The sequence below is a fragment of the Melitaea cinxia genome, chromosome 30 (genome assembly GCF_905220565.1).
Source record: "Melitaea cinxia chromosome 30, ilMelCinx1.1, whole genome shotgun sequence".
In the NCBI taxonomy this organism is placed as follows: domain Eukaryota; kingdom Metazoa; phylum Arthropoda; class Insecta; order Lepidoptera; family Nymphalidae; genus Melitaea; species Melitaea cinxia.
In genome coordinates, this window is record NC_059423.1 from 2,778,086 (window position 1) to 2,803,649 (window position 25,564).

Sequence of the window (25,564 nt, forward strand, 5' to 3'; positions counted from 1 at the left end):
ATGACATCGAAACCTTGGCCTCAATTTAACGAAACTTGTGGATATTTGACAAAAAAAGGTTTTTTGTTAGAAGGATATATGGGTAAATATTTCTCGCAATGGCTGTATAAAGAAGATGTTTTGTCTAAGAAATGTCCACTGGAAGAAGAATTTTATGTATATGCAAATGCAATTCAAAGAACTTTGTTTTCAGCTAAAGCTTTTGTTAATAGTGCATTTCCAAACTGTAACATAACAGTACATCATGTAGATAAAGACAAACCAGACCCTATTTTCAGTCCATACATTCATAATTCCTCTGCCATTTTTAAAAAAATTGCCCTAGACGAAATGAAAAATGTTTTAAATAAATTAAAATTAGATCTGTCTTACAAAATTATGGAAGATATCCTCGACTATAAAAATTCGGATTTTTGTAAATTAAATAACAATTGTAATATGGCTGCCGATGAAAATAAATTAGATATAACCGTTGGTAAAAAGCCAAAATTATCGGGACCTTTAAAAATTTGTAACGAAGCAGTTGATGAATTTATGATGGCATATTATGATGGATTTCCTATGACAGAAGTTGCTTGGGGTAGATTAAATGATACAGAACAATGGCGACCTATTTTAGACCTTACCGCAAGTTACCATAACGTCACTTTTAACACAACTCACGTTGCAAACGATTTAGCAAGACCGCTAATACAATACATGGCTGATAAATTCATAAATAAAACATCAAAAATAATTTTATTAATGGGTCATGATGCAAATATAAATGTTTTCTTAAAGGCAATGTCTTTTAAGTTTTACAGTTTAGAAGATAGCTTTGTTTCTACACCCATTGGGGGGAAAATTGTTTTTCAGAAATGGTACAATGAAAATTTAAACAAATATTATCTTAAAATTAATTATGTCTATCAAAGTGATGAGCAACTTAGGGAGGGTCATGCGCTGTCACTTAAAAACCCCCCAAAATCTACTTTGTTAGAATTAAAATATTGTAAAGTTGATGAAAATGGTTTTTGTCCGTGGGATGAGTTCATTGAATTCTTAAATTCTCTGATTTAAAACATTAAAATTTAGTCATATTTTTTTAAACATTGTACCTACAGAGTAGACTATTGGAAACAAGCTTATGTATGTACATCATTTATGTATATCAATCCACTGTTACCTAAGTTGCTTACCTTAGGAACAGATGGACTGTCTGTGTATTTCAAATATATTTATTTTTAATTAAAAAACAAGAGTATATATAATTATATATAAATGTACTAGCTGACCTCTCAAACATTGTTAAGCTATATATATTATTAACCTTCTTAATCTTCCTCCTCTAACAACTTGAGGTATGAAAAAATAGATGTTAACCGATTCTCAGACCTACCGGATATGCAGACAAAATGGTTCAGCCATTTCTGCGGAGTATGATGACTAACATTGTGACACAATATTTATAAAATAAGTATGTATAACTTTAGCATATCATTACTAACCTAAAATAACCTAACATAAATTTCACTTTTTTAGTTTTTGTGACAATGATATACAAACAAGTAGTACATTGTATTTATATAGTAGTACATAATATTTATGAAGTAGTACATTTTATTTATATAGTAGCACATTTTGTTGTATGTGTAATATATTAATAACATTTTTACTTCTAATTTCTAATTTTAACAAATTCTAACAAAGAAGATATTTATTAATTTTTGGCAACACTAAAAATAATTTATTACGTGTATGTATGTGCCAATAAGGTTTAATGCACACAGTTTTTAACAGTGTAGTTAAACTTTTATGTAAATATTAGGTATTAGAATTAATTAACAGTAAATAAAATTAGTTAATGAAAAATGTAAATAGGCCAAAGAAATATTATAAAAATATATCTTACCTGATTAAAGTATAATTAGAAATATGTATCGTTTTATTTTAGTATTAAACTTTATCACCAATAATTATATAAATTTATTGCTGTGGTATAGTCTGAAAGCACACAACACAGAAATAAAAGCCCATAAAAGTTTTAACTAAGTAGGGCACAGTGATAAATATCTTGCTTAAAATTTGGTGTAGTCTAGCTAGGGACGCAAGTCTACCTTATTTATTTATTGAGATTTTATTGCACATTTTTACAACATGTTGTGCAAAAAAGATGGCCTCAGAGCCGTATCTACTAGTCAAACTTAAGACTCACAAATAAAAAACAGAGTTGCGATTGGTTTCTACAATAATGAAAAAAATTGGTTGTCTCTAAAGTTGGATTATGGAGGATAGTTTAACGTGACAACGTCATAACTAAACACTTCCTCAGATGCATAGACCCATCGAGTGGAAGAAAGATAGATGCGGTGCAACCATACGATGAGAGTATCGGGACGATGAGTCATCCTTTTTTATGCATGCAGCCAGCGTTCATCGATTAACTAGACATTGTCACGTCAAAAATAAATAAAGAAACGGAAATATTAATAAAAACAAAAAGGTAAATTTTTTTTTTTTTTTAATAGTTCTGTATGGAATATAGTGGACTTTTACTTACACAAATATACATGCATACATACATACATATTTAAATCCATACATAGTAACATACATACAAACATACATTTATACACCCGTAAAATACATACACCAAAACAATAGAAAAACTTCTATACAAAAATGAACTCATACATATTTTATGTTATGATGACAAACAAGATAAGCCTAAAACTTTTTTTAACGCAAAATGAGAAGAGAAAAAGGGTAAAAGAAGGATATGAAATAAGTTTTATTTGTTACAACTTCTTAACCTGGCTTTTAAAAGAAAGTTATGTAGTACAAAGTAATGGCATGGATTGTGAAAGACTTTAATACAAAATCAGATTTGTGAGAAGGTGCGGAAAGATGAGGCTTTGAGAGAAACGTAGGTCCTTCAAATGATTGTTAGAAAAAAAATTAAAATTTTAGATAAGGTGAAAAATTAAAGACTAAAGGGTACCGAGAATTCACAAATTTTGGCGTTCTCTGATGAGCAACCACTGCAATTGAGATCATTTTTCACAAAGGAAGATCACAGCTAAATAATACTTCTCATAAGTAGGTAGTGTCGTGTTCCTGTTGTGAATATGATGGCCAGAGCTACTGTGGAGGGTCAGTAGGGTCAGCAACGCAGTTGGGATGCTTCTGATGATGCTCAAGGCTTCCAAAAGTTACCTATTGCATCCGCTTACCATCAGGTACGTGCGAATGAGATTTAGATACGAACAAGATTCAGAGAAGAAAATGAGGGATCAGAAAAAGACAAGTTAAATGTGAAATCATTCATAGGTAACAATTTAGTTTCTAATATGAACATCATTATGTCTACACTCACTCGTATTTTATCAGAAAATGTTATAAAAATCTGCAAACAATATTTGTATTACTTATTAGTTATTTAGTTTAAGTAGGTAAACCTATATTTATTAATTAAACTAAATACGCTCAACAAACGGATTTACTTAATTTATTTTTACAAATAAAATAATTTATTGCACTACAAATATGCATTGGATATACAAAGATGAAATAAAAACTTTTTTTGATAGATAAAGATTATACTAAACCTATAGTCGATTTTTATTTATTTTTTACTTATAATAACTCAATAGTAGATAGAAGGTAGTAGTGATCAAAGTATCACAATGCTACTTTATTTATACTATGATTATACAAAAGTAGTGTCAACAGTTCAAATAAATAATTTCTATTAGTACTTATTATTTTGTTTTTCTTTTTTTTTAATACCTACAAACAATTAAAAAGTTATTTTTTCTTCTTTTTTTTTCCAGCCAGAATGTATTACTTCAGGAAATTTATAAAAGTTTCCATTCAAATCTGTTTTGGAGTAAATTATATTTTTCTAATCAGTCTAGAGATTGTTTTTAACAATATAAAATAGTCTTTTAAATTAAAGTACATAAGGATTAAAATTGTTATTCAATGCTAAACTATTGTATTGATTACCGGTTGGAATGCGGAGTGAGGCAGGGGGGCCTGAGCTCGCCTCGTCTTTTCAACCTATACATGAATCATCTGATCGATGAGCTCAGTAACAGTAGCATAGGGTGTCATGTAGACGGAGTGAACATCAATTACATTAGTTATGCAGACATGGTGTTGCTGAGTCCATCGGTCAGTGCATTAAGACGATTACTGTCTATATGTGAAGTATATGCTGAGGCTCAGGGACTCGAGTACAATGCCAAGAAAAGCGAAATCGTGGTTTTTAAGGCGGGTGCAAAAGGCTATAAAACCATACCTGAGGTATCGCTCTACGGATCACCGTTACTTAGGGTGACCAGCTTTAAGTACTTGGGTCATTGGGTAGTCGAGAACTTAGGCGATAATAAGGATATAGACAGGAATCGAAGGTCACTGTCGGTTCGCTGCAACATGCTGGCTCGCAGATTTGCACGTTGTACAGAAGATGTCAAAATAACTTAACTAACTTTTTAAAGCCTTCTGCCAATCATTTTATACGTGCAGTCTGTGGACCAGCTATAGCTTGCGTGCTTACAGTGACCTCCGCGTACAATACAATAATGCGTTCAGGATACTGTTGGGGCTGCCGTGGCGCTGTAGTGCCTCACTTTAAAGCCATCATGCGCAAGAGGTGCGCGTCATTTCTTAAGCGTTTCCGCGGCAGCCACAATAGTATTCTGAAAGTGTTTGTAAATCGATGGGAGAGTCCAATGCTGCGACACTGGATAAAGCTCCATGTAATATGAATAGTATAATAATGTGATATAATGTACTTAAATATAAAAATGTTGATATTTTTAATTTTCTGTACTAACACTAGGGTATAGGACACATTGTTACTAACACTATATGGGCTAGTCCTGAAATAAATGTTGTTATTATTAATATTAGAAAGCTAAAATAAATTCTGAAGATCAAAAAGGCGTTACATAGGCGATCTAAATGTATTTTTGAGAAAGTCATAATTCAATAATTATAGATAAGCAAAATCTATACATTAAAAACTAAATACTTTATTTATCTTTAATCTCACAAATGTTAAATTAAAAAAAAAAAAAATATTTCATAACCATTAAATATAAAGTTTACTGAGTATAATTATGTTTTCTCACAAACGAAAGAAAAACCAACAAGAAAATACGACATTGGTACTCGAACAATCATTCAATTACAAAATACGCATTATTAGGAATAACTTTATTTATGTTGTAGCTTTATCCAATTGTGCCAATTGATGTGCCAATCTTTCCTCTCTGGCCCGTCTCGCTTGTCCTAAAGCCCTTTTTTCAGCAAATTTAGCTATGAATGTTTCTACTGGAATGTTACCTGAAAAAAAAAAAATAATATATTCTTTATTGTACTTAAAATTTTTGCACCGTTATTTTTATACAAATTTAGTTAGCAACAGTGGACTTATGTCTAGAAGAGATATCTTCCAGCCAACCTGTGATAGTGAGAACTAATGATATATAGCAGGCTAAGAGAGTTCAGGAATGTAGACAATATACAGATTCTTGAAAATAAAAAAGCAATTGGAAAAAAACTCGTTTTTTGTTTGTTTAAACATGCTAATCTCAGGAACTACTGGTTCAAACTGAAAAATTCTTTTGGTGTTGGATAGCCTATTTACCGAGGAAGGCTAAAGGCCATTTTTCCTCAAATTAACCTGGATGAAACCGCGGGGCAACGCTAGTAATCAAATAAAATTATACCTAGCAAACAATACTTGGTACATGAAAAATAATTAAATCATACTCATCTTCAAAATACTTTTTCGAAAATTTGTATTTGTTGCTTCTGGATATTAAAAACAATCTAGAAGAACTATGAAAAAAGCTGAATCTCCTTACTGTATGCTCCATGCTGCTTGCTAGATGATGTACACCACATACTAAGTGAATGTGATAAATACGTAATGGAGAGAGAATCATTGATGAAATGTTTTAATATAAATAAATTTTATATGGGTACTTTTTTATTAGTGTTAACAGAACCTTTGGTCTGATGCAGCAAATTTGTTAGTTAATATGATCTTACATTATCAATTATTCTGACTCTATTTCTTAGACATAGTGGAAATTAGGGTATGATGGGGCTGGCATGTCTGTGTAGACAAGACTCCAAAAAAGAAAAGAATAAAAAAAAATATAGAAGAACTAATATTACAAGCACTGGTCTTGCTTTGACAATAAAGTTTTTAAAACAAGAAATCGGGTAAAAACCAAATACAGCCAGCGCTACTACTGGTTGTCAAAATAGGCTCTATTCAAAATAAATACCCAATAAAAACTGCTCCGCAACCATTTCCGCGTCCTCATCTGCTTTAAACGCACCCTCTCTCAGGCAATCTCGTATCCTATGAGGGTCGTACATTTCCGACAGCTTCTGATGTTTCCTATTCAACTCTTCAAAGCTCATTTTCATCTGAACTATGGTCGATATTCGATCTAGGACATCCGTTTTGAGGTCGTCTAACATTTGCTGTTTCTTGATGTTCCCTTGAGCGATCTCTTCAATGCTCGTCATTAATTCCTCTGTTTCTAAGTCCAATTCTAGTAGTTGTGGATTACTTTCTAGGATTTTGTCCTGAAATTATTTTTTCATATTTTTAAAATTATATTACAATATGGAATTTTATCAAACAATTGACTGAAACTCACTGAACTCAGTGCCTCCTGTGAAAAGTGTTACAGGTTGTCACAGGAGAGCAATAACGAGGTTTAAAAAAATTTTGTTCATGAACTGGGAAGTATAAGTAAACAAAAAGAGAAGTTTAAGTAAACTCGGTAGGTATACATTTTTGTTTGTAAATATTCAATTTTTAACGTAGTTTACGAATAAAACTTTTGAGTTGTGTTTTACAATTATAAGTGTTTAGTTATGTGATAAAGGATACTTTACAGTTAAATTACTTAACACCTATGTCTTGTCCTCATGTAAACTAGAATAATTCATTTATTGATTTTAATGGAAAATAGATTTATTATATTAATATGTGAAGCAAAAACTTTGTATCCCTTTTTACGAAAATTGCATGGACGGAGGAGTATGAAGTTTCGTACACCTATAGTTTATATAGAGAAGGGGCGCAGAATGCTAATATTTATTTAAAATTATGCATAAAAAAAACATTACACACACACTACCATGTATTTGACACACACACATATATATACTCTTGTTTATTATTATATAAGAATAGTCTTTGACAACAGAACCTTAATAATGTTCAAACTTATAAATGTAAATTAATTATGGTCAAATTTCGACCACTGGGCGACCACTAGTCTATAGAAACTTCTTGTTACCTGTAAGTCTGGATTATGAAAGATTTCCTGCAATTCCTCAGCTGTTAACTCACTCAACTCAGGGAACATTAAAGACTGATTACTATAAGTTGATTGCGGGCTTGTATCTGTTGATTTATCTTCATTAGTGATATGGGGAACAGATCTTTGAAACTCACGAATTATTGCTTGAACCACACGTCCTAAATCTGAATGAGGAGTGTAGTTAATCAAACCAGGAGCTCCTATAATCTGATTTGAATTTTCTAGTATCCAAGGATGAGATATCAGAGGATTTATGAATATATTCGGCTTTTCATTCGGAAATTCAGGATTTAATATAACGTTCAGACTAAAATTACGCCCATTCGCTTCGAATTCTACTCTGTATTCGGAATTTTCGTTGATTTCGGTGACGTTATCATTGAATATTTTAAGTGTGTCTATTTGGCGTTTTCTTATATCTTGTTCCGTTAAATACGTACGTTGTAGCATGGTTAAGCTCTGAAATGTAGTATTTAGTAATTAAATTATGTGTGGTACGGCAAACATGTATTTTATTTAGAAATTTTTATTTCACTTCGACGTCTTAATATTCACTGCTTTAATTATAAATTGAACTCGTAAACAGCATTTTGAATTCGAAAAGAAAAAAAATACGTATAAACTAAAACAAACCCACATTAACTATAAATTTAAATGTGAAAAGAAATCAATGTACATTCATTTACGTTTACAAAATTAACAATTTCCAAAACAAAAGGAATCAATAATCTAACAAGTCTTGCTAATGTCACTGTCAAATTTCAGTGTCGTCGAAAAACTTTGTTTATCTTATATAAATCATCAAAAATATATACATATTAGGTATATCTATATAGTAATTATAATTTTGTATAGCAAATAATTAACTTTTAATTTAGAAATTTATTTATTATAACTCTGCGAACTGAACAATAACTTTTTTGTTAAATTCCACGCGGATGAAGTGCACAGCTAGTACATAATATGTGAAGACTGTCTTTCCTGTCTTTGTCATTTAAATTTGAATGTCATTGGTTAAAGTTTTTTTTTGTCATAATGTATCCTCCAAAAAAAAAACTTGTTGATTTTATAGGGTAATAAAAGTTAAAAAAGTATGTTCTTGTGAATCTACCAGTTTCATAATATTATATATCAGTTAAATATAATATATAGTTGCTACCCAAACAGAGGTGACCCTAAACAGAACACATGACTCTGTGTTAAAGACATTCATATTTTCATATTTAGCTGTGTGGTTACGGCATTAAAGAATATAGTCATCCCGTCGGTGTTGTAAGAGGCGACTAAGGGATAACACAGTTCCATTACCACCTTGGAATTTAAAAAGCCGACCGATGGCGGGATAACCATCCAACTGCTGGCTTTGAAATAGACAGGTCAAAGACTGGCAGCAGCGTTTTCGGTGCGACAAAGCCAGCCCTGCGGTCACCAATCCACCTGCCCTGCAAGGTGAATATGGGCAAAACAGATGACGCCATTTTTGGCGCGAACTTGTGTAAGCCTATGTTTAGCAGTGGACTGCGATAGGGTTAAGTGATGATGATGATGATATTTATTTTATTTACTTAAAACTGATTAATGTTATTCACTTTGTTTTGTATAATAAAAATAAAAGAAAATGGCAACAATAAAGGTCAAAAGCTGTAATATTATGCCCATAAAATGTAATAGCGTGACCTACGTCTAAAGTGACGTAAAATTACAATTACGCACATTTTCCTTAATAAAGTAACTTTAGTATATTCATTTAACAATTACTTTTGACTGTAAGTAATTTTATAGTATCATTATTTATAGTGAATTTATGAGAATTACATAAAAATATCAAAAAGATCGAATTTTTAGACTCAAGAAATATCCCGCAATATACTGTTCGTTGACAAGCTTCGAAGACAGCTTAAGGTTACATTAATAAAATATACTTATAAATATAAATTAGTCACCAACATGTAGGTGTGTACGCGCCATTCCCGAAATACTTCGCCGAATTGGATATTTGTATTTTTTTTTTTTTTTGTTATCGCAGGGGAACCCATTTATGGGTGATATCCAGGACGCCCGGGTAGGCAGTCCTAGACCGTATGTCGACTTCAATACTTGGGGGTGCACTACCGACCAAACCCCTGCGGGAGCCTTCAGCCGCTTTAATTGGAGGGTCCCGGATCTGCAGGCAACAGGATTCTTCCAGCGACCGGCTGGCCTCGGCGAAAAGGCCAGACTTCTCCTCCATGGGGACTGTCCGGCTCACCTCTGAACAATCCCGACGACGCCATATCTAGCAGGACCGGGTTCCCATCCCGGCCCGACACGAGCACAGGGGCGTTATTGGAGGTGCATTAAGTAGCGCCTCCTACGCACCCTCGTTCGTCGCCTGCGGACGGAGGCCTCGTCGGTGGTCTCCCTCTCATCCGCTCGTCGTTCTCCTTCTGGAACATTACTGTCTGGCAGAAGGAGACCATCGCCGTTCAGGACTCGTTGTCGCCGAGCATCGCGGAGCTGATGCTCGGCAGTGACAAGTCTCCTCCGAGGACTGTTGTCAGATCGCGACGCAGCGCCGCCCATCTCAGGCACACCTCGAGAGTGTGCTAGGCAGAGTCCACCGCCGCGCCACAATCGTGACATCCAGTCGTCGGCTCCTTTTGGGCCGTCCGACACAAGTATTCACCAAAGCAGCCGTGTCCGGTGAGAACTTGCCTCAGACGGAAGGTGAGGGGCTTGCGCTTACGCCGCATCCACCGCTCAAGGACCGGGTGCAACGCAGCCGTTACACGAGTGCCATACGGCTGCTCCGCTAGGTCCTCCCCCACCTCCGCATTAATGCTTCTTGCCCCATCCGGCGCACCCGTAGGATCCCGTCCAACGTGGGGTTCTCACCGAGAGCCCTCCTACCCGAGACGTATGAGTAGGTCTCGGCAAGGACCTCCGCCACGAGCTCCCACGGGGGGTCGCCAGCTAGAGCAGTATGTAGCCCACGATACCATACGATACCCCCGAATCACCCTCACCGCGATGATCTTCTGCGCCGACCGCAGTGCGGCCTTATTCCTCGCAGTGAGGCGATCCGCCCAAACCGGGGCACCGTACGTCGCCATACTCCGGCAGACTCCGGAATATAGCAGCCTGCAGGCGACGCTAGGTCCTCCGAGGTTCGGGAGGAGTCTGCCCAGTGTACTCGCCACCTTCACGACCTTCGGTCCCACCATAGCGAAGTGCGGACCGAAGGTCCACCCTCCGTCAAGGATGAGCCCCAAATATTTCATTTGGGAGCTCATCCTGACCATCCCCTCTCCGATCTGCAGGGTAGCCCCCGGTGGGGGTCTTTTGCGTCCGGTCCCGCGAAAGAGGAGGGCTTCGGTCTTTTCAATTCTGATACGAAGCCCCAAACTCTTTATGCGGCTGATCACGAGGTCGACTTCGACCTCAGCCAGCCCCGCCGCCTCCTTATAGTCTCGTCCCCGGGAGTAAACGAGAGTGTCATCCGCGTAGCAGATGACACCCATCCCGGGGTGGAGACGGCCTCGCAGGACCCAGTCGTACCCGATGTCCCACAGGATCGGGCCCAGCACCGATTCCTGTGGGACGCCGCAGCCGACCCGCCGCCACTTCACGGACCCCGACCGATTTTCAAGGCCTACTTTGCGATCGGAGAGGTACGCCTCCAGCAGCCTCCCTAGATACGGGGGTACTCCGAAGAATTTCAGTGCCTCCCGAATCACTGCATGCGGGAGGCTGTTGAAGGCGTTCGCGATGTCCAACGACACCGCGAACACCACCTCCCTGTTGTGTTCCGCTTCACCCGTCACCGCCCGTAAGCGTTTGAGGGCGTCGATGGTCGACCGGCTCGCTCGAAACCCGAATTGGGATTCCGAGAGTCCGGGTCCCGAGCCCTCCTCCAGGTGCTGAACGAGCCGGGAAGCCACTATTCTCTCCAAGAGTTTCCCAGCTTCGTTCAGCAACACCACCGGCCGCACCGACGAAGCCGAGTCCGGGGTCCGCCCTGCCTTAGGAAGTAGGCAAAGCCGACCCTTCTTCCAGGTTCCCGGGAACTGGCCAGACCGCAGGCAGCGGTCAAACAGTTCCCGGAGACTATCGCCGAGGTGCCCGAGAGCGATCCCAAGTACTCTCCCGTGCACCCCGTCTGGACCCGGCGCCCTCTTCTTACTCTGAAGGCGGGACAGAGCACCATTTCAGCCTCTGTGACGGGTGGCGGAACACTCTCCTCCTCGTCCGGCGTCTGCCGAGCCATCCTGGGGGGCATGAAACCCTCGGATTCGTCGGGAAAGAGTTCCCCGACGATCCTTCCCAGTTGCTCCGGCTGGAGCGTTTCGCTGATGGGGGCCGACTGGGCGCGGAGCTTGTTCCGCGCCCAATTATACGGTCGGCCCCAGGGGTCTCTCTCTAGACCCCCAAATAACTCCAGCCAGGCCTCCTCCTTGGCTCGGCATTTGGCCTGCTGCAGGATCTTCCTTTTCTCCACGTAGATCCTGCGCAGCCTGTCGTCCCTGTCCACGTCCTGGGGGCGTCTCCACCTGCTCCGAGTATATTGCCTCCTGGCCCCGTTGCAGGTGGCCCGGAGACCGGCTATCTCAGCCGACCACCAGTAGAGCGCCCGGCGTTGGGGTAGACGGTTCACGAGCGGCATGGCCGCTCTGCAGACTGCGGTAAATGTGTCGCAGAGCCGGTTAGCCGCCTCATCCACCCCAAACTCCAGCAATGGCGGGAGACTCCAGCGGCCGACGATTGCGGCTCCCTCTGCCAGTTCCCGGTTGAGCTTGGAGAGTGCCCAACGTGGAAACTGGCTACACCCCCTGGACAACGTTGACGACGACGATGACGCCGGATGGGCGGGAGCTGGAGACACCTCGAACCTTACGTATCGATGGTCCGAGAGAGTCTCCACCTCCGTTTCCACTCTCCACCCCTACACTTTGCGTGCGATGGCTGGCGTGGCAAACGTGACGTCTACCACGACACCTCCCGACCAACGCACGCACGTCTGGACTGCCCCCACATTGAGCAGGGATAGTCCGGCAGCAAGCGCCCACTCCTCCACCTCCCTCCCTTTTGGGTTCGTAACCGGATTTCCCCAAGCCGTGGACTTGGCATTGAGGTCGCCGGCTACGAAAACTTGAAGGGGTGGATAGGGGTGGAAGTAAAACAATAACTACTCTAGTATCTACTCGTAAGTTGTATTCAGTTTTCTTTCATAATTTGTTTCATTGACTATTAGGTTGAATACTGTTATTATTCTGTTATTGTTTTGACATATCTAATAATATTTTTTGTACTTGTTTGTTGTGTTTGTGTTGTTTGTATTTGTTATTGTAGCCAGGTTGTTGTAGTATTTACTTGGCACCAACTTCAAAATTATAAAATATTTATTTAATCATTTCTGATTAACTAAATCAAAATACGAATTACTTTGTACTAAGTAAATTTATTTTTCACTTTTTAGTTTCCTTTTTGAAGTCGGTTTTTTTTTGTTAAAAATTATTTTATTTTACAATTTTTAGTGATGGGTAGACCTAACAAGGATGCTTTTTCTCTTATGTCGGGGGTTTGGAAACATACACAATACACAAGCACAAACACCCAGATCATGACAAACATCTATATGGCCAATACAAATGTCTGTCGTGCGCGGAGATTGAACCCACTAACGCCAGGGCAACATCCAGTGCTGTGACCGCTGCGCTAACGCGTAGACATACTATGAGTAAAGTTCGCTATCAGGTGTACGTAATAACAACCGGGTCTGACAGCCTAGCGTGTTCTCTGAGGCTAGGTTGGGAGAACCACAAGGATTAACAACTAGACCGAAAATAAATATTTGTATAAACATAAATATTCACTCCGAGCGGGAATAAAACCTGCGACCTTCGGTGTTTAGGCGCCGCCGACACGGCACATGCACCATTATATCAAAGCGGTCGTCAAACAGCAAAAGGTAACTGCTGTAAATTGTTGAGAAATTCCCTCAAGTGTTTATGGGCTCCATCATCAAACCTGGTCCTGCGACACAGATGATCACACAGCAGGTAATTGTTATAAATTGTTGAAAAGTTCCCTCGACTATCTTTCGTCTCCATCATCAGACTGTAATGGCACTTGTAACTCATACATATGCAAAGTACTCATCAATATAAACGAATTAAGTTCAAACAGCAGGTAATTGCTATAAATCGTTAAAGAGTTCCCTCGACTATCTTTTGTCTCCATCATCAGACTGTAATGGCACTTATAACTCATACAAATGCAAAGTTCTCATCAACAGAAACGAATTAAGTTCAAAAAGCATGTAATTGCTATAAATTGTTGAAGAGTTCCCTCGACTATCTTTCTTCTCCATCATCAGATCGACTCCAGACCTTTATCAAATAGTAGTGCTTTATAGTACTTAATGAAAACATGATTAAATTTACTAGTCACCCTTATGATTTTTGAAAGTTTCCCTCGATTTCTCTGGGATCTCATCATCAGATCCTGGTTTTCTTATCATGGTACCAAACTATGAATATCTCCTTTCCAACAAAAAAAGAATTATCAAAATCGGTTCATAAACGAAGAAGTTATCCCCGAACATACATAAAAAAAAGAAATAGGTATATATGGTCGAATTGAGTAACCTCCTCCTTTTTTTGAAGTCGGTTAAAAATAAAACGATAAAAGAATTTAAATATACTTTATAATAACATTTTAATGATTACTGAATATTAAAAATGGTTCGTTATTATAAAACAAATAATTGTTCAAATATCAATTATCAACCGAAGTTTGTCCGACTAATCACTGTTTATGTTTTAAATAATGAAACTCCAAGTAGGTATGTAGGTATGTAGGATCAAATCAAAAATAATACAAAATGTAAATTCTACAGAGAAGATCCTTGATCCGTCTCGTACACGGGGAAAGAGGACTGTGCCCAACTGTGGAATATTACAGACTGAAGCGAATAGCTCTGCGAACTGAACAATAACTTTTTTGTTAAATTCTACGCGGACGAAGTCGCGGGCACAGCTAGTAATGTACAATAATAAAACCGTAACAACGAGTTATTATTTTAATTACACTTATATTTTTTATCTAGATCTGCTTCACTTTGTTATCATACTAATTAGGACGTGTAGGTTTCTTAATAACATTTTTGTAATAGCAATAATTAGATTACGTGTTTATTAGAGATTACATAAGAAAAAAGGCTGTACTTATGAATCAGTCTTAATATTTTTACTAAGGTAGAGTACATCAGGTAATACGCTGCTTAAAATCTCGAGTAGTACAACTGGGGAAGTACCTCTTACCTACCCTACCTTAGAGAAGATCACAGGTAAATAGCACAGTTCAGTGAGCAAGGTAGTCAGAACTCCTGAGAAGAGGAGAAAGTAGGATTGGCTATGCACTTGTAGTACAATACATACATTACATTTATTGAAGTTATCTATTGGTTATGCTAATCTCTTACCATCAGGCGTACTTTTGTTTGCTTTCCTAGTGGTATAAAAAAGAAATTCGTGACCAAGAGATCTGAAGAAACTCTGTTTTCTGAAAACGATTTATAAAATTATAGCTGCTCGATGGCTGTGTACAAGAGATAACTTCTTGAAAGCAGTATTATTTGGCTTCTGCAAGGTCAAGGTACTACCAAAGTTCGGCTGCAACCATATATTGGAAATCTCTGTTTTATTAGCTGGTAACAACGACTATTTATATCATTTTAAAGCCTCGACTTCCTTTAGTTCTTTACACATTAGGTATTTTTGTAGGATAACTTGTTTATTGTGATAGTGCCTAATTGATAAATTTAATGTAAATTCGTGCCCGTTTAAATATATTATCGTTTTTTATATGTATGGAAAATATTTGAAATAACCTCTTAAATTTAAATAATAATTGTGTTTACAGGCAAACGAAAAAAAAAACCGACTTCAATTATATCGACAAGTAATACAACGTAGATAGACGAAAAATTAGTCAGGTAAATACACATCAAAGATTACTCCAAAAGTTGTAATCAGATCTCGATGAAATTTAAATGTGACCACATGATAAATATCGGATTTCGATTAAATTAAAAAACAACAAAAGCGGTACACCAGTAAAAAGTTATGCAGTTTTTCGAGTTTTCCTCGATATCTCTGGGATCCCATCATCAGATCCTGGTTTCCTTATCATGGTATTTTTTTTATTTCTTCATTTCCTTTCCAACAAATGAAGAATTATCAAAATCGGTTCATAAACGACGAAGTTATCCCCGAACATACATTATATATATATTATTTTTTTATTAAGAAACATGTAGAATTTTACCGGATATCAGTATTGTCGACATTATCATTAGGTAACTAGGTACATAATATATTCGACTTAATGTTGAAGTACATCATTTTAATATCAAAGCATTTAGTAATTATATAGTAATCGTCACACATCAATCGGTTAAACGCTGTATGCCGATAGACCGACCAACCAGTTTAATTTATTTAATGAAAAAACTTTTTTCGGCAACCATGGTTGCTGTAAACTATCCGAAACGTCGGAAATCAAAAGTTAATAATAAACCGCGATAAAATCCGAAAAAAATTGTTTCATTAAATTAGTTTAATTTAATTCAGTGATTTTTTTTAATTTAAGTTTGTGATATGTTGTTATTGTATATTATCTATAATATAAAAATGAGTCGCTGAATGTGTTGCTAAGCGCAAAACTCGAGAACGGTTGGACCGATTTCGCTAATTCTTTTTTAAAAATATTCCTTGAATTACGAGGATGGTTCTTACGGAGAGAAAAATTCTAAAAAAAAAATTAATAAAATTTAAGAATCGACTGTTAGGCGATACGAAGTTCGCCGGGTCAGCTAGTTATTAATAAAAAAAATTTTAAGGTATATTTTTCTGTTTTTCGCTGGTAAAGATTCCCGTAAAGCTAAAGGAAGTTCATTTATAAGATGTGGTATTATATAGCTTAATTTTCTTTTACCGTACAAATATTCGGTAAACGTATTTCGGTAAAAGTAACATAAAGTTACTTTTTTGTCGAGTGACTACACTATTGTGGTAATAATAATAATGTGTATATTATTATCTTCGAGTACTTTAATTATTTTCATGTATCAATACATGTCGATGTAAGTTTGATATTTTTTTTTGTTTAAGAACAACACAAGTATTAAGGAAGCTATAGAAATTATCCATTAGTGCCTTTTAAAATATTAATAGCAAAACCATTATTCGTCGCTAATATATAATATATAAAATTCTCGTGTCGCGGTGTTTGTAATTAAACTCCTCCGAAACGGCTTGACCGATTCTCATGAAATTTTGTGTGCATATTGAGTAGGTCTGAGAATCGAACAAAATCTATTTTTCATCCCCCTAAATTGTATATATATATATATTTTTTTATGTATGTTACATCAGAACTTTTGACCGGGTGGACCGATTTCGACAATTTTTTTTTAATCGAAAGATGGTGTGTGTCAATTGGTCCCATGCGTTTTTACTTGACGCTTTTTTCGTCGACCTACGTTGTATTATACCGCATTTCTACTGGATGTACCGATTTTGATAATTCTTTTTTTGTTGGAAAGGGGATATCCCTAGTTTGGTACCATGATAACGAAACTAGGATCTGATGATGGGTTCCCAGAGAAATCGAGGGAAACTCTCGAAAATTCGCAATAGCTTTCTACTGGATGTACTGATTTTGATAATTCTTTTTTTGTTGGAAAGGGGATATCCGTAGTTTGGTACCATGATAAAGAAACTAGGCACTAATGATGGGATCCCAGAGAAATCGAGGGAAACTCTCGAAAATCCGCAATAACTTTTTACTGGGTGTACCGATTTTGATAATTTTTAATTTAATCAAAAGCTGATATTTATCATGTGGTCAAAATACAGTCGAATTGAGAACCTCCTCCTTTTTTGGAAGTCGGTTAAAAAGTAACACAAAAGGACCACAAGGTGAGTATCAGATTTCAATTAAAATGAGAATCATCAAAATCAGTAAAACTAGTAAAAAGTTATGAGGCAACGTATGTGGATTAGATATAACTCAAAAAATACTTGTCAGACCTCGATTAAATTTAAATAGGACCATTTGAAAACAAACCAACACCACCTTTCTTTTTGGAAGTCGGTTGAAAATAATCTTTGCATTTGTTCGGATGTTACACGCGAAAAAAATGATATAATTATATTTTAATTTATTATGTTAAATTTTCATTAAAATTACGACATAAAGCCATATTTTGACTGATAACACAGTTTAATTCGAAGGTCTTTTTAAAAGTCATATGTTACTCCATATACGGATGGTGGACATCTTCATTATAATTATAAGATATTTGCAAGCTTTATAGTAATTTTTAAAAGTTCCCATAAAGTATAATTAAGGTTAAGGAATCGGGTCACTTCCTGTCTATAAATAAAAATAAATCGCCGATGTATAGGCATAACTTAATACCAATGATGGCAACAAATTGGATAATTCTTTTTGAACCGACTTCAAAAAAGGAGGAGGTTCTCAATTCAACTGTATTTTTGAAGTGAAACTTTACGCAAGCTTGACTTGGGGAGTAAGCTGGTGAATGCCTCACAAGAGCGTTACGAAAAAAGTGATCGGGCGAGGCGAGAAGGAGATATAAGTTAGTGAAGATAGAAAGAGAGAGCGTTACGTTTCGTATATTACTGTAGGGGCAACTTAAGAAGTTTTACTTCAGTCGCGTGGGCTAAATAATAATAATAATAATAACAATAATAATGGTTTCTCAGCCTACAGCTCTAACCCCCGGCCGTTTGATCTCCCTGCCGGGGCGTATTCCTCCACCCGCTTATATTTATATATGTAAGTATAAGTAAATTTACTATATTATTTATATAAGTAGTTATTATAATGTATGTATCTATTATGTATTGGGCGGGCGGAGTGACATTCAGTATAACAATAATAATAATAACAATAAACGTTTATATTTTCAGACGTGTACATCCATAGTCTACTAGTGTGTTAGTAACAATATTTACTTATAATTTATGTTACTTATTGTTAGTAAGATTATAATAAAATAAAATAAAACATCATTGCTGCATTACGTCTTTTATGCGTTATAGTCCCGACTAACATAATTATGTGGTGTCATGGGACACCAGCTAGGAACGAAGTTCCTTCGGATAGTATAGAAGCAACACAATTTGAAAAAAAATATGTTGAATTTTATATATATTTTCTAGTTCTTGATTTTTTTTTTAATTTTGTTGATTGGTTTTTAATTAAGTACATAAAAGTATTTAGGAAATTTAGTATTTTAGAAAATAACAAATACCGTAAAATAAAGTATTGATTTACTTTATTACAAAATAATAATAATATAATTCAAACTATTAAGTGAAATAAAAAAAACATAATATAGCTTTATTTATTTATGTCGACAGTATAAAATTACATAAATAATTTTAAAAAAACTACTTAACTAGTAATATTTTAGTTTTACAAACATCATATTATACAGTCGTGTGACTGATATTACGTCACTTCCGTTACATATTTTTCTTACGGTTTTAGTATCACCTTTTTTTCATTTCGGTCGCTCAGCCAAATGTCAAGCCTGCCGTAAGGAACTTCGTTCCAATAATCATTTTAGTTGGCCCGTCATTGTTGCTGGTGCTTGTTGTGTGGTCCCATTTAAATTTGACAAGATCTGGCGAGTACTTTTCAAGTTGTCTCTCGTGTCAATTTTTGTCCGGGCTAATCTCCGAAACTACTACACTGATTTTAATGAAATTTTTCACAGATATGTAACTTTGTCTAACTTAAAATATATGCTATATTTTGTTTCGATAGGTATAATTGTTATGTTCACGAAATAAAATAAGGCGGTATGAAGTTCGTCAGGTCAGCTATACACTTATATGAACATAAAGTCATTTATGGACACTTAATATAAACGATGCACTTTGAATTTTGTCGCGAAAATAACAGAATAAAAAAACAAAACAAGTGGGGGGACATTAAATTAAGTACAATTATTCGTATGATTTATTTTTGTGTTACCCACACAATATACATTAAGAAATTCTAAATAATTTTTAATATCATATCAAAAATCGACCGACAGCGGGGATCGAACCTGCATCTCCGACTTACCGTGTCGGTGCTCTAGCCAATTAAGCTATGGAACGATGTACCCGTTAGATCGAAATTCCTGATATGATGATTTTTATATTCGGTCCTAAGCGACCGTATAAACAATAAGAATAACGTAAACATGAAAAACCATTACCTTTTCCATTTAATCTTCGCTTGCGGTATCGTGTCATCGCCATCCTTGAAGAGGTAGCGGCGAAAACCCGAGAGATAGTCGTAGAAGTAGTCCTTCCAATCGACGTCTCTCATACTGAATGGGAAAATCTAAAAACATGAAAATTTTAATCCTATAGTCATTACAGCAGACATTTTTGTGAGCCTTATTTTACAATTCAATTTGATAAAAATTACGAAGGAACGATATAGCCGCTAGATCGAAATTTTTGATATGATGATTTTTGATATGATGATATGATGATACTTATATTTTGATTTTTATTATTCAAAATATTTCTTCTGAGAAGAACGGCGAAGAAAGACAAGTCAAGTCTATGTATAACATCTTTTATAATTTTCAACACCTCACTTAGTAAGCAACCGCTCTGGTACAGTGATACGAGTAATTGCCTTAAACATCTACGGTTCGTGGGTTCGATTCCCGCTCGGGATGTATATTTGTATTTGTACAAATATTTCTTTCCGGTTTCGATGTCTATCCTTGTGGTATCCCGACTGTGCTTCGGAGAGCGCGTTAATACGTCGGTACTGGTTGTTATCACGCATACCTGATAGCGATCGTTACTTATAGTAGGGAATATACCAAACCCGCATTGGAGCGGCGTGATGGTTCTCCTACATGGGGAAAGAGGCCTATGCCCAGCAGTGGGATATTACAGGCTGAATCGTAGTATATTAGTAATATGACTTGCAATATCCTAACATTACTAAACCCAACCATCCCTATAATTAAAATAATAATGTAAAGAGTAATTTACTGTAAATTTTAAAGAATTTACAATAACATTAATCGTATCTTCTATTTAAATTTCTAGACTTACAGGTTTTATGTTAATTTAACAGGTTTGAGCAAAGCCTTACCCTGTAACTGCAGAATTTTGTATAACTCTATACCTGTAGTACAATGCACTAACGCAATGCGGCAGAGGAGCAATTTCCTATGTTTTGTAACGGGTTTATGTTTTATATATTTACGTATTAATTATATCTTATGGTGAATGTGTTATGAGTAGTTTTAATTTTATTTTATTAACGAATATTTATTTGAAATTTTGATAACTTTACTGATAATAATGAAAACTAAAAACTAATTGAATTTGTGCAAATATACTTCGGGGATTCATTTTTATTTCATCACTTCAGCCTATCGCAGTCCACTGCTGGACATAGGCCGCAAGTTCGCGCCAAAAATGGCGTGAACTCATGTGTGTTGCCCATAATCACCACGCTGGGCAGGCGGGTTGGTGACCGCAGGGCTGGCTTTGTCGCACCGAAGAGGTTGCTGCCCGTTTTCGGCCTGTTGAACAGCTAACATTTTTATTTACCTACATTGCTAATAAACAAGATATATGATGTCTTTTATTAAAGAGTTTCAAGTGTAATTTTGAACGTTTGTAATTGGTTAAATTAATGGTGGTTTAATAGACACGAAATGTTATAGATTATTACACTATTTATAGATTTAGTGGCGCTGAATTTCATGCATAATTTTTTTCTAATTTTATAAAAAGGAGCAATTTGGGAGTTTCTTGTTGATTTTTTTTTGTATCTACATTCCGAATCGGTGTTAGCTTTACTTTTAATAATAATTAATTAATTGAAACTAATATTTTATTAATTTGTTGAATAACGATTAAAAGTGCTTTTGAAGCCTATTTAAATAAAGTAATTTTCAATTTTGATTTTGTTACACCTAACTTTCTTAATTTATCTTGTGCTCTGTAAAAGACAAAAACAACATTTCTTAAGAGAAATCGTCACATGTGTATTTCTCAGCAGTAGAGCGTGATTGTAGCGAAATACGCTTCAATTCCTTTAAGTACGAGAAAGTATTTGCCCAGCTGTGGTCTTACATTATTGCTTACAGTATCGCTTTTACAGCAAGAATATTTAGCTGTTTAATTAAAATAAAAATATAGGTCAAACTCTTATTATCTTACGATGTAGGTCATTTAAAAAAATTTTTCAATTTGATTTTTTTTTGTAAAAAAGGTTTTCATACGAAAGTTCTTATATCGATTTCATTCATACGATTACCTCACTATACGAAGATCCATTTTGACCTAACTGTGCACCCCACTTCGAATGAAAGTAGGGGGGCAAGGCATTAGCATCACGATACGCCGTTCAAGTATTCCGAACAGATGAAAACGAACTTTCTATTCGGCAGTGCGAGACATCGCTCGGAGCATTCGCAGGACGCTGCAGCTAACCCAAAAAATAAACGTTAATAAAACCGTCCGATCTTTGCATAATATACAACTTGAGTGCCCAACGGCCATTTTTATGTAATACTTCGCAATAAACTGTTATGCAACTATCATTTGGCCTCATATTTTCGTCGGGTCACAATAGTAAGTCGAGAGCCATGGCTCTGACCGTATGCCTTTGAAATTGACAGTTTTGTGATTTTTTTGTTTTTTTTTTCTTTTGACAAATCGAGTGCGAGTGTTTTGTGTCAGTGTTATTTTTTTTTGAAAAGAGGATTTAAGCAGGTGAGTTTTTTTTTGATTGCGTAATTTTTTTTTAATTTCGACATTTACTCGTGAAAGTGGTCAGGAAATGTTATGTGAAGAGGTATCTATGAGAATTGATTAGATGTCGATTGCTTAATTTTTTTTTTACCGGAATTCATCTAATGTTTGCCCATTGCGAAATCTTTTAGCACCACTAACCTACTTTTTTATTTTACGAATATATAATTATAAACGCGTATATCAAAAGTAAAAGTAACGCATAACGAAACGGTCAAGAGTGATGCGGCGCGATCGAGATTTGTTTTTTAATGCGGAACCGGAAAAGAAAAAAAAATTTTTTTTTTCTAAATATTTAATAATACAGATTTCAATTCGACAACATTCGAAATTTAATTGTCTTATTACTCTTTATAGTTTTACTGTTTATTTTTAAATTTTGTTAATAGTTAATTTAAAATGTTTAGTATTAATGTTTTACTGATATAATTAATTCAATAAATTATTACTAAATCAGCTTAAAAATTTACTCATATATAACCTTTCTAGGTCACAAGCAAGTGCAGCAAATTCGATGTCAATTCATTTTTAAAAGAAGTTTGACCCCGTTTCAGACACAATACCTAAACAATACATACAGATCTACATAGCTATACATATACATACGCATATACATGTATTTTATATACATGTGCTTATTGTGTACTTTTATAGCCAAGACATACTTATTTAAGTTTGCATTAGGTTATTAGATACTATTTGTAGGATACCGTCCATACGGGTATAGGTCTCGACCTCCAATCCGCCTCCCATACGGAGAAGAGGCCTTTGCCCAGCAGTGGGATATTTTTAGGCTGTAATCCAACATGAGTAAAATCGACCGTTTCAAGTTTTGCACATTATGAACTTTTGGCACATTGGCCAAATATACACACAGCTGGAATTACAATTTATTTATTTATTAATACTTTATTGTACAATACATTAAAAAATTGTACAAATGGCGCGCTTAATGCAAAAAGCATTCCCTACCAGCCAAATTAAGGACGTACAAGAGCAGACATTTGTATTTATGAAAAATAACAGATCCAATCAATGCGGTTCACTAACGATAATCGCGCAACAATGATGCATCAGTTGTAGATAAATGATAGTGGTTTTTACAAATAAATGGTTATTTGACTTCATCCGCGTGAATTACACGATTTTGGATTTTCAATTTTCTACCCTTATGAAACGTAAGTCATTCAAAATCAGTGAATGAAGTTATAAATTATTCTCTTTTAATACGTAAATTTTTGATCTTTGCACTATATTATTAGCATATATTCCGTTTACTCCAAATTATTAATTAAAACAATCGTGTTACAGTAAATTTAAAATAGTGCTTCGAGAAACTAGAAACTCACTCCAGCCTATCGCAGTCTACTGCTGGACATAGGTCTTCCCAAGTTCACGCTAAAAATGGCGCGAACTCATGTGTTTTGCCTATAGTCACCACGCTGGACAGCTGGGTTGGTGACCGCAGGGCTGGTTTTGTCGCACCAAAGACGCTAGTGCTTGTCTTCGGTCTGTGTATTTCGAAGTCAGTCAGTTGGATGTTTTATATATATATATATATATATATATATATATATATATATATATATATAAAGGAATATATTCCTTTGAGTTTGTATATTTGTGTAGTACCTTTTTTATAGCAGTAGTAATGTGTATTGTTTTATAAAGAGATTTTTGACACTCCATAATAGTCACATATAAATGAAATATATATAATCCAATTTTAAGTATTCAACTAATGTCTTATAAAATTTCGTTTTATAAGATATTAGTTGACTACTTAAAATTGGAATCGGAAAATTATACAATGTGTTGCTCTGAAAAAACAAAGATTTTATTATACAAATTTTCTTTATACATAAAGTTTATACAAAAACGCTTAACCTACCTGAAAAAACAAATTAACGACATTTAAAGTTATTTGCCAATTCCTATACATAAAATTAAATATTTCTCTTATATCTGACTATTATGGAGTGTCAAAAATCTCTTTATATTACTACTGCTATAAAGAAAGATACTATACAAATATACAAACTCAAAGGAATATATTCCTTTATGTCCCACCCCCCTAGGTTAGAAAATTTCCTCCGACATTTCGCCACTGTCTTCTTCAGCCGGGACAGGAAAAAGTTTAGTAATGTGAAATAAATTTGACTCCAATTTTCTATGACCTGTATTAACCTCATCATATATTGAATCTGATATTTTTTTATTTATTTTAAAAGATGTATGTCTTATATATATTTACTTTTTTACCAAAGTCTTACCCTGTTTAGTATAAGTTATTTAAAGGTTTTAACAGTAGGATGTAATACAGGAAAATAGGGTGTGTTTTAATTCAACTAATAATATATAATTTTTGGACTCACAGATTGCAAATAGAATATTTGACAGTTGTTAAAAATATCTCATATATATTTATCTGCTGGATACCGTTGTACGTCAGATAGTTTTTTTTTTAAATAATAAGCAATCGGTGAAATAAGTCTAATATATACATATGTTTAAAACGTTAAGAAGAATGATACAAAATGTCAATAAGTACAAGTGTGAACCTATAAAATCTCTATCCTTTTGTTTTTAACTGTTTTTGTTTTTTATTTTCCCTTTCTCAAAATCAAAATCAAAAACAGTTTTATTCAAATAGGCCAAGAGCACATTGGAATCGTCATTTTACAAATTAAAACTAAAAATAAATTATTATTTTTGTAAAAGTGAAGCTACCACCGATTCGGAATGTAGATTCTGCAGAGAAGAATCGGCAAGAAACTCCGCAGTTACTCTTTTGAAAAATAATATATAAACTGTGTTTTAGTACAAAATTAGAAACATGTTGCATGAAATACAGCGTCACTAAGTCCACACATCTTTATCAACTATGTAATCCTGCACCGAGTAATAAGCTTTATCTATTATTTTTTTTTTAAATAAAAACTAAATTTATTTTGAGACAATTCCAAAATCGTTTGTGGTATTTTATTATACATGCGAATACCATGACCCAGAAAGGAGACGTTTACTTTGCGTATTCGGAAACTTGGAGTTACAATTTTGTTATTCCTTCTGGTGTTTACACTGCGATTATTACTATTTATTTCAAAACAATGAATATTCTGGTGAATATAAATAATATTGCTATAAATATATTGCGACGCAATTGTTCATATGTGTACCTTTTGTAAAACATCCCTTAGGGAGACTCGAGCTCCAAGATCGTAAATGAGCCCTTTTTTGTAAGATAAAGACAGCCTCAATATCCGTAGCATCACCCCACAGTAACAGGCCGTAAGACATTTCTCTATTCTCTTATTACAGCATGGCTTAGATTTACGAAACGTAATTGGCTAGAAAGAAAGAAAATGTGTA

At 35.4% G+C, this 25,564-nt stretch overlaps 3 protein-coding genes across 3 annotated transcripts; 2 read left to right on the plus strand and 1 right to left on the minus strand.

Annotated features, from left to right (window-relative positions):
• On the plus strand, window positions 1-1,206 carry LOC123668092 (glucose-1-phosphatase-like). Its single transcript, XM_045601886.1, has one exon. The coding sequence runs from the start codon at window positions 1-3 to the stop codon at window positions 1,057-1,059; it is 1,059 nt and encodes a 352-aa protein (XP_045457842.1). The 3' UTR covers window positions 1,060-1,206.
• Window positions 1,207-4,134: 2,928 nt separating this feature from the next.
• LOC123668093 lies at window positions 4,135-4,467 on the plus strand. The gene has a single exon (XM_045601887.1). The coding sequence runs from the start codon at window positions 4,135-4,137 to the stop codon at window positions 4,465-4,467; it is 333 nt and encodes a 110-aa protein (XP_045457843.1).
• Window positions 4,468-5,066: 599 nt separating this feature from the next.
• LOC123668239 (vacuolar protein sorting-associated protein 37A-like) lies at window positions 5,067-8,086 on the minus strand. The gene is made up of 4 exons (XM_045602013.1): window positions 7,975-8,086; window positions 7,314-7,796; window positions 6,285-6,591; window positions 5,067-5,331 (listed from the first exon to the last, which is right to left on the minus strand). Exons 2-4 carry the CDS (start codon window positions 7,785-7,787, stop codon window positions 5,207-5,209), a joined length of 906 nt encoding a protein of 301 aa, XP_045457969.1. The 5' UTR covers window positions 7,788-7,796; window positions 7,975-8,086; the 3' UTR covers window positions 5,067-5,206.
• Between the last annotated feature and the right edge of the window lie 17,478 nt (window positions 8,087-25,564).

Bases quoted from the DNA above. Each gene is read 5' to 3' on its own strand.
- LOC123668092 (XM_045601886.1), top strand. From the start codon at position 1: ATGACATCGAAACCTTGGCCTCAATTTAACGAAACTTGTGGATATTTG.
- LOC123668093 (XM_045601887.1), top strand. From the start codon at position 4,135: ATGGTGTTGCTGAGTCCATCGGTCAGTGCATTAAGACGATTACTGTCT.
- LOC123668239 (XM_045602013.1), bottom strand. From the start codon at position 7,787: ATGCTACAACGTACGTATTTAACGGAACAAGATATAAGAAAACGCCAA. The intron at 6,592-7,313 runs GTAACAAGAAGT...AAATAATTTCAG, and splicing joins TTCATAATCCAGACTTACAG to GACAAAATCCTAGAAAGTAA. The intron at 5,332-6,284 runs GTATTTATTTTG...TTTTTTTTTCAG, and splicing joins TGCGGAGCAGTTTTTATTGG to GTAACATTCCAGTAGAAACA.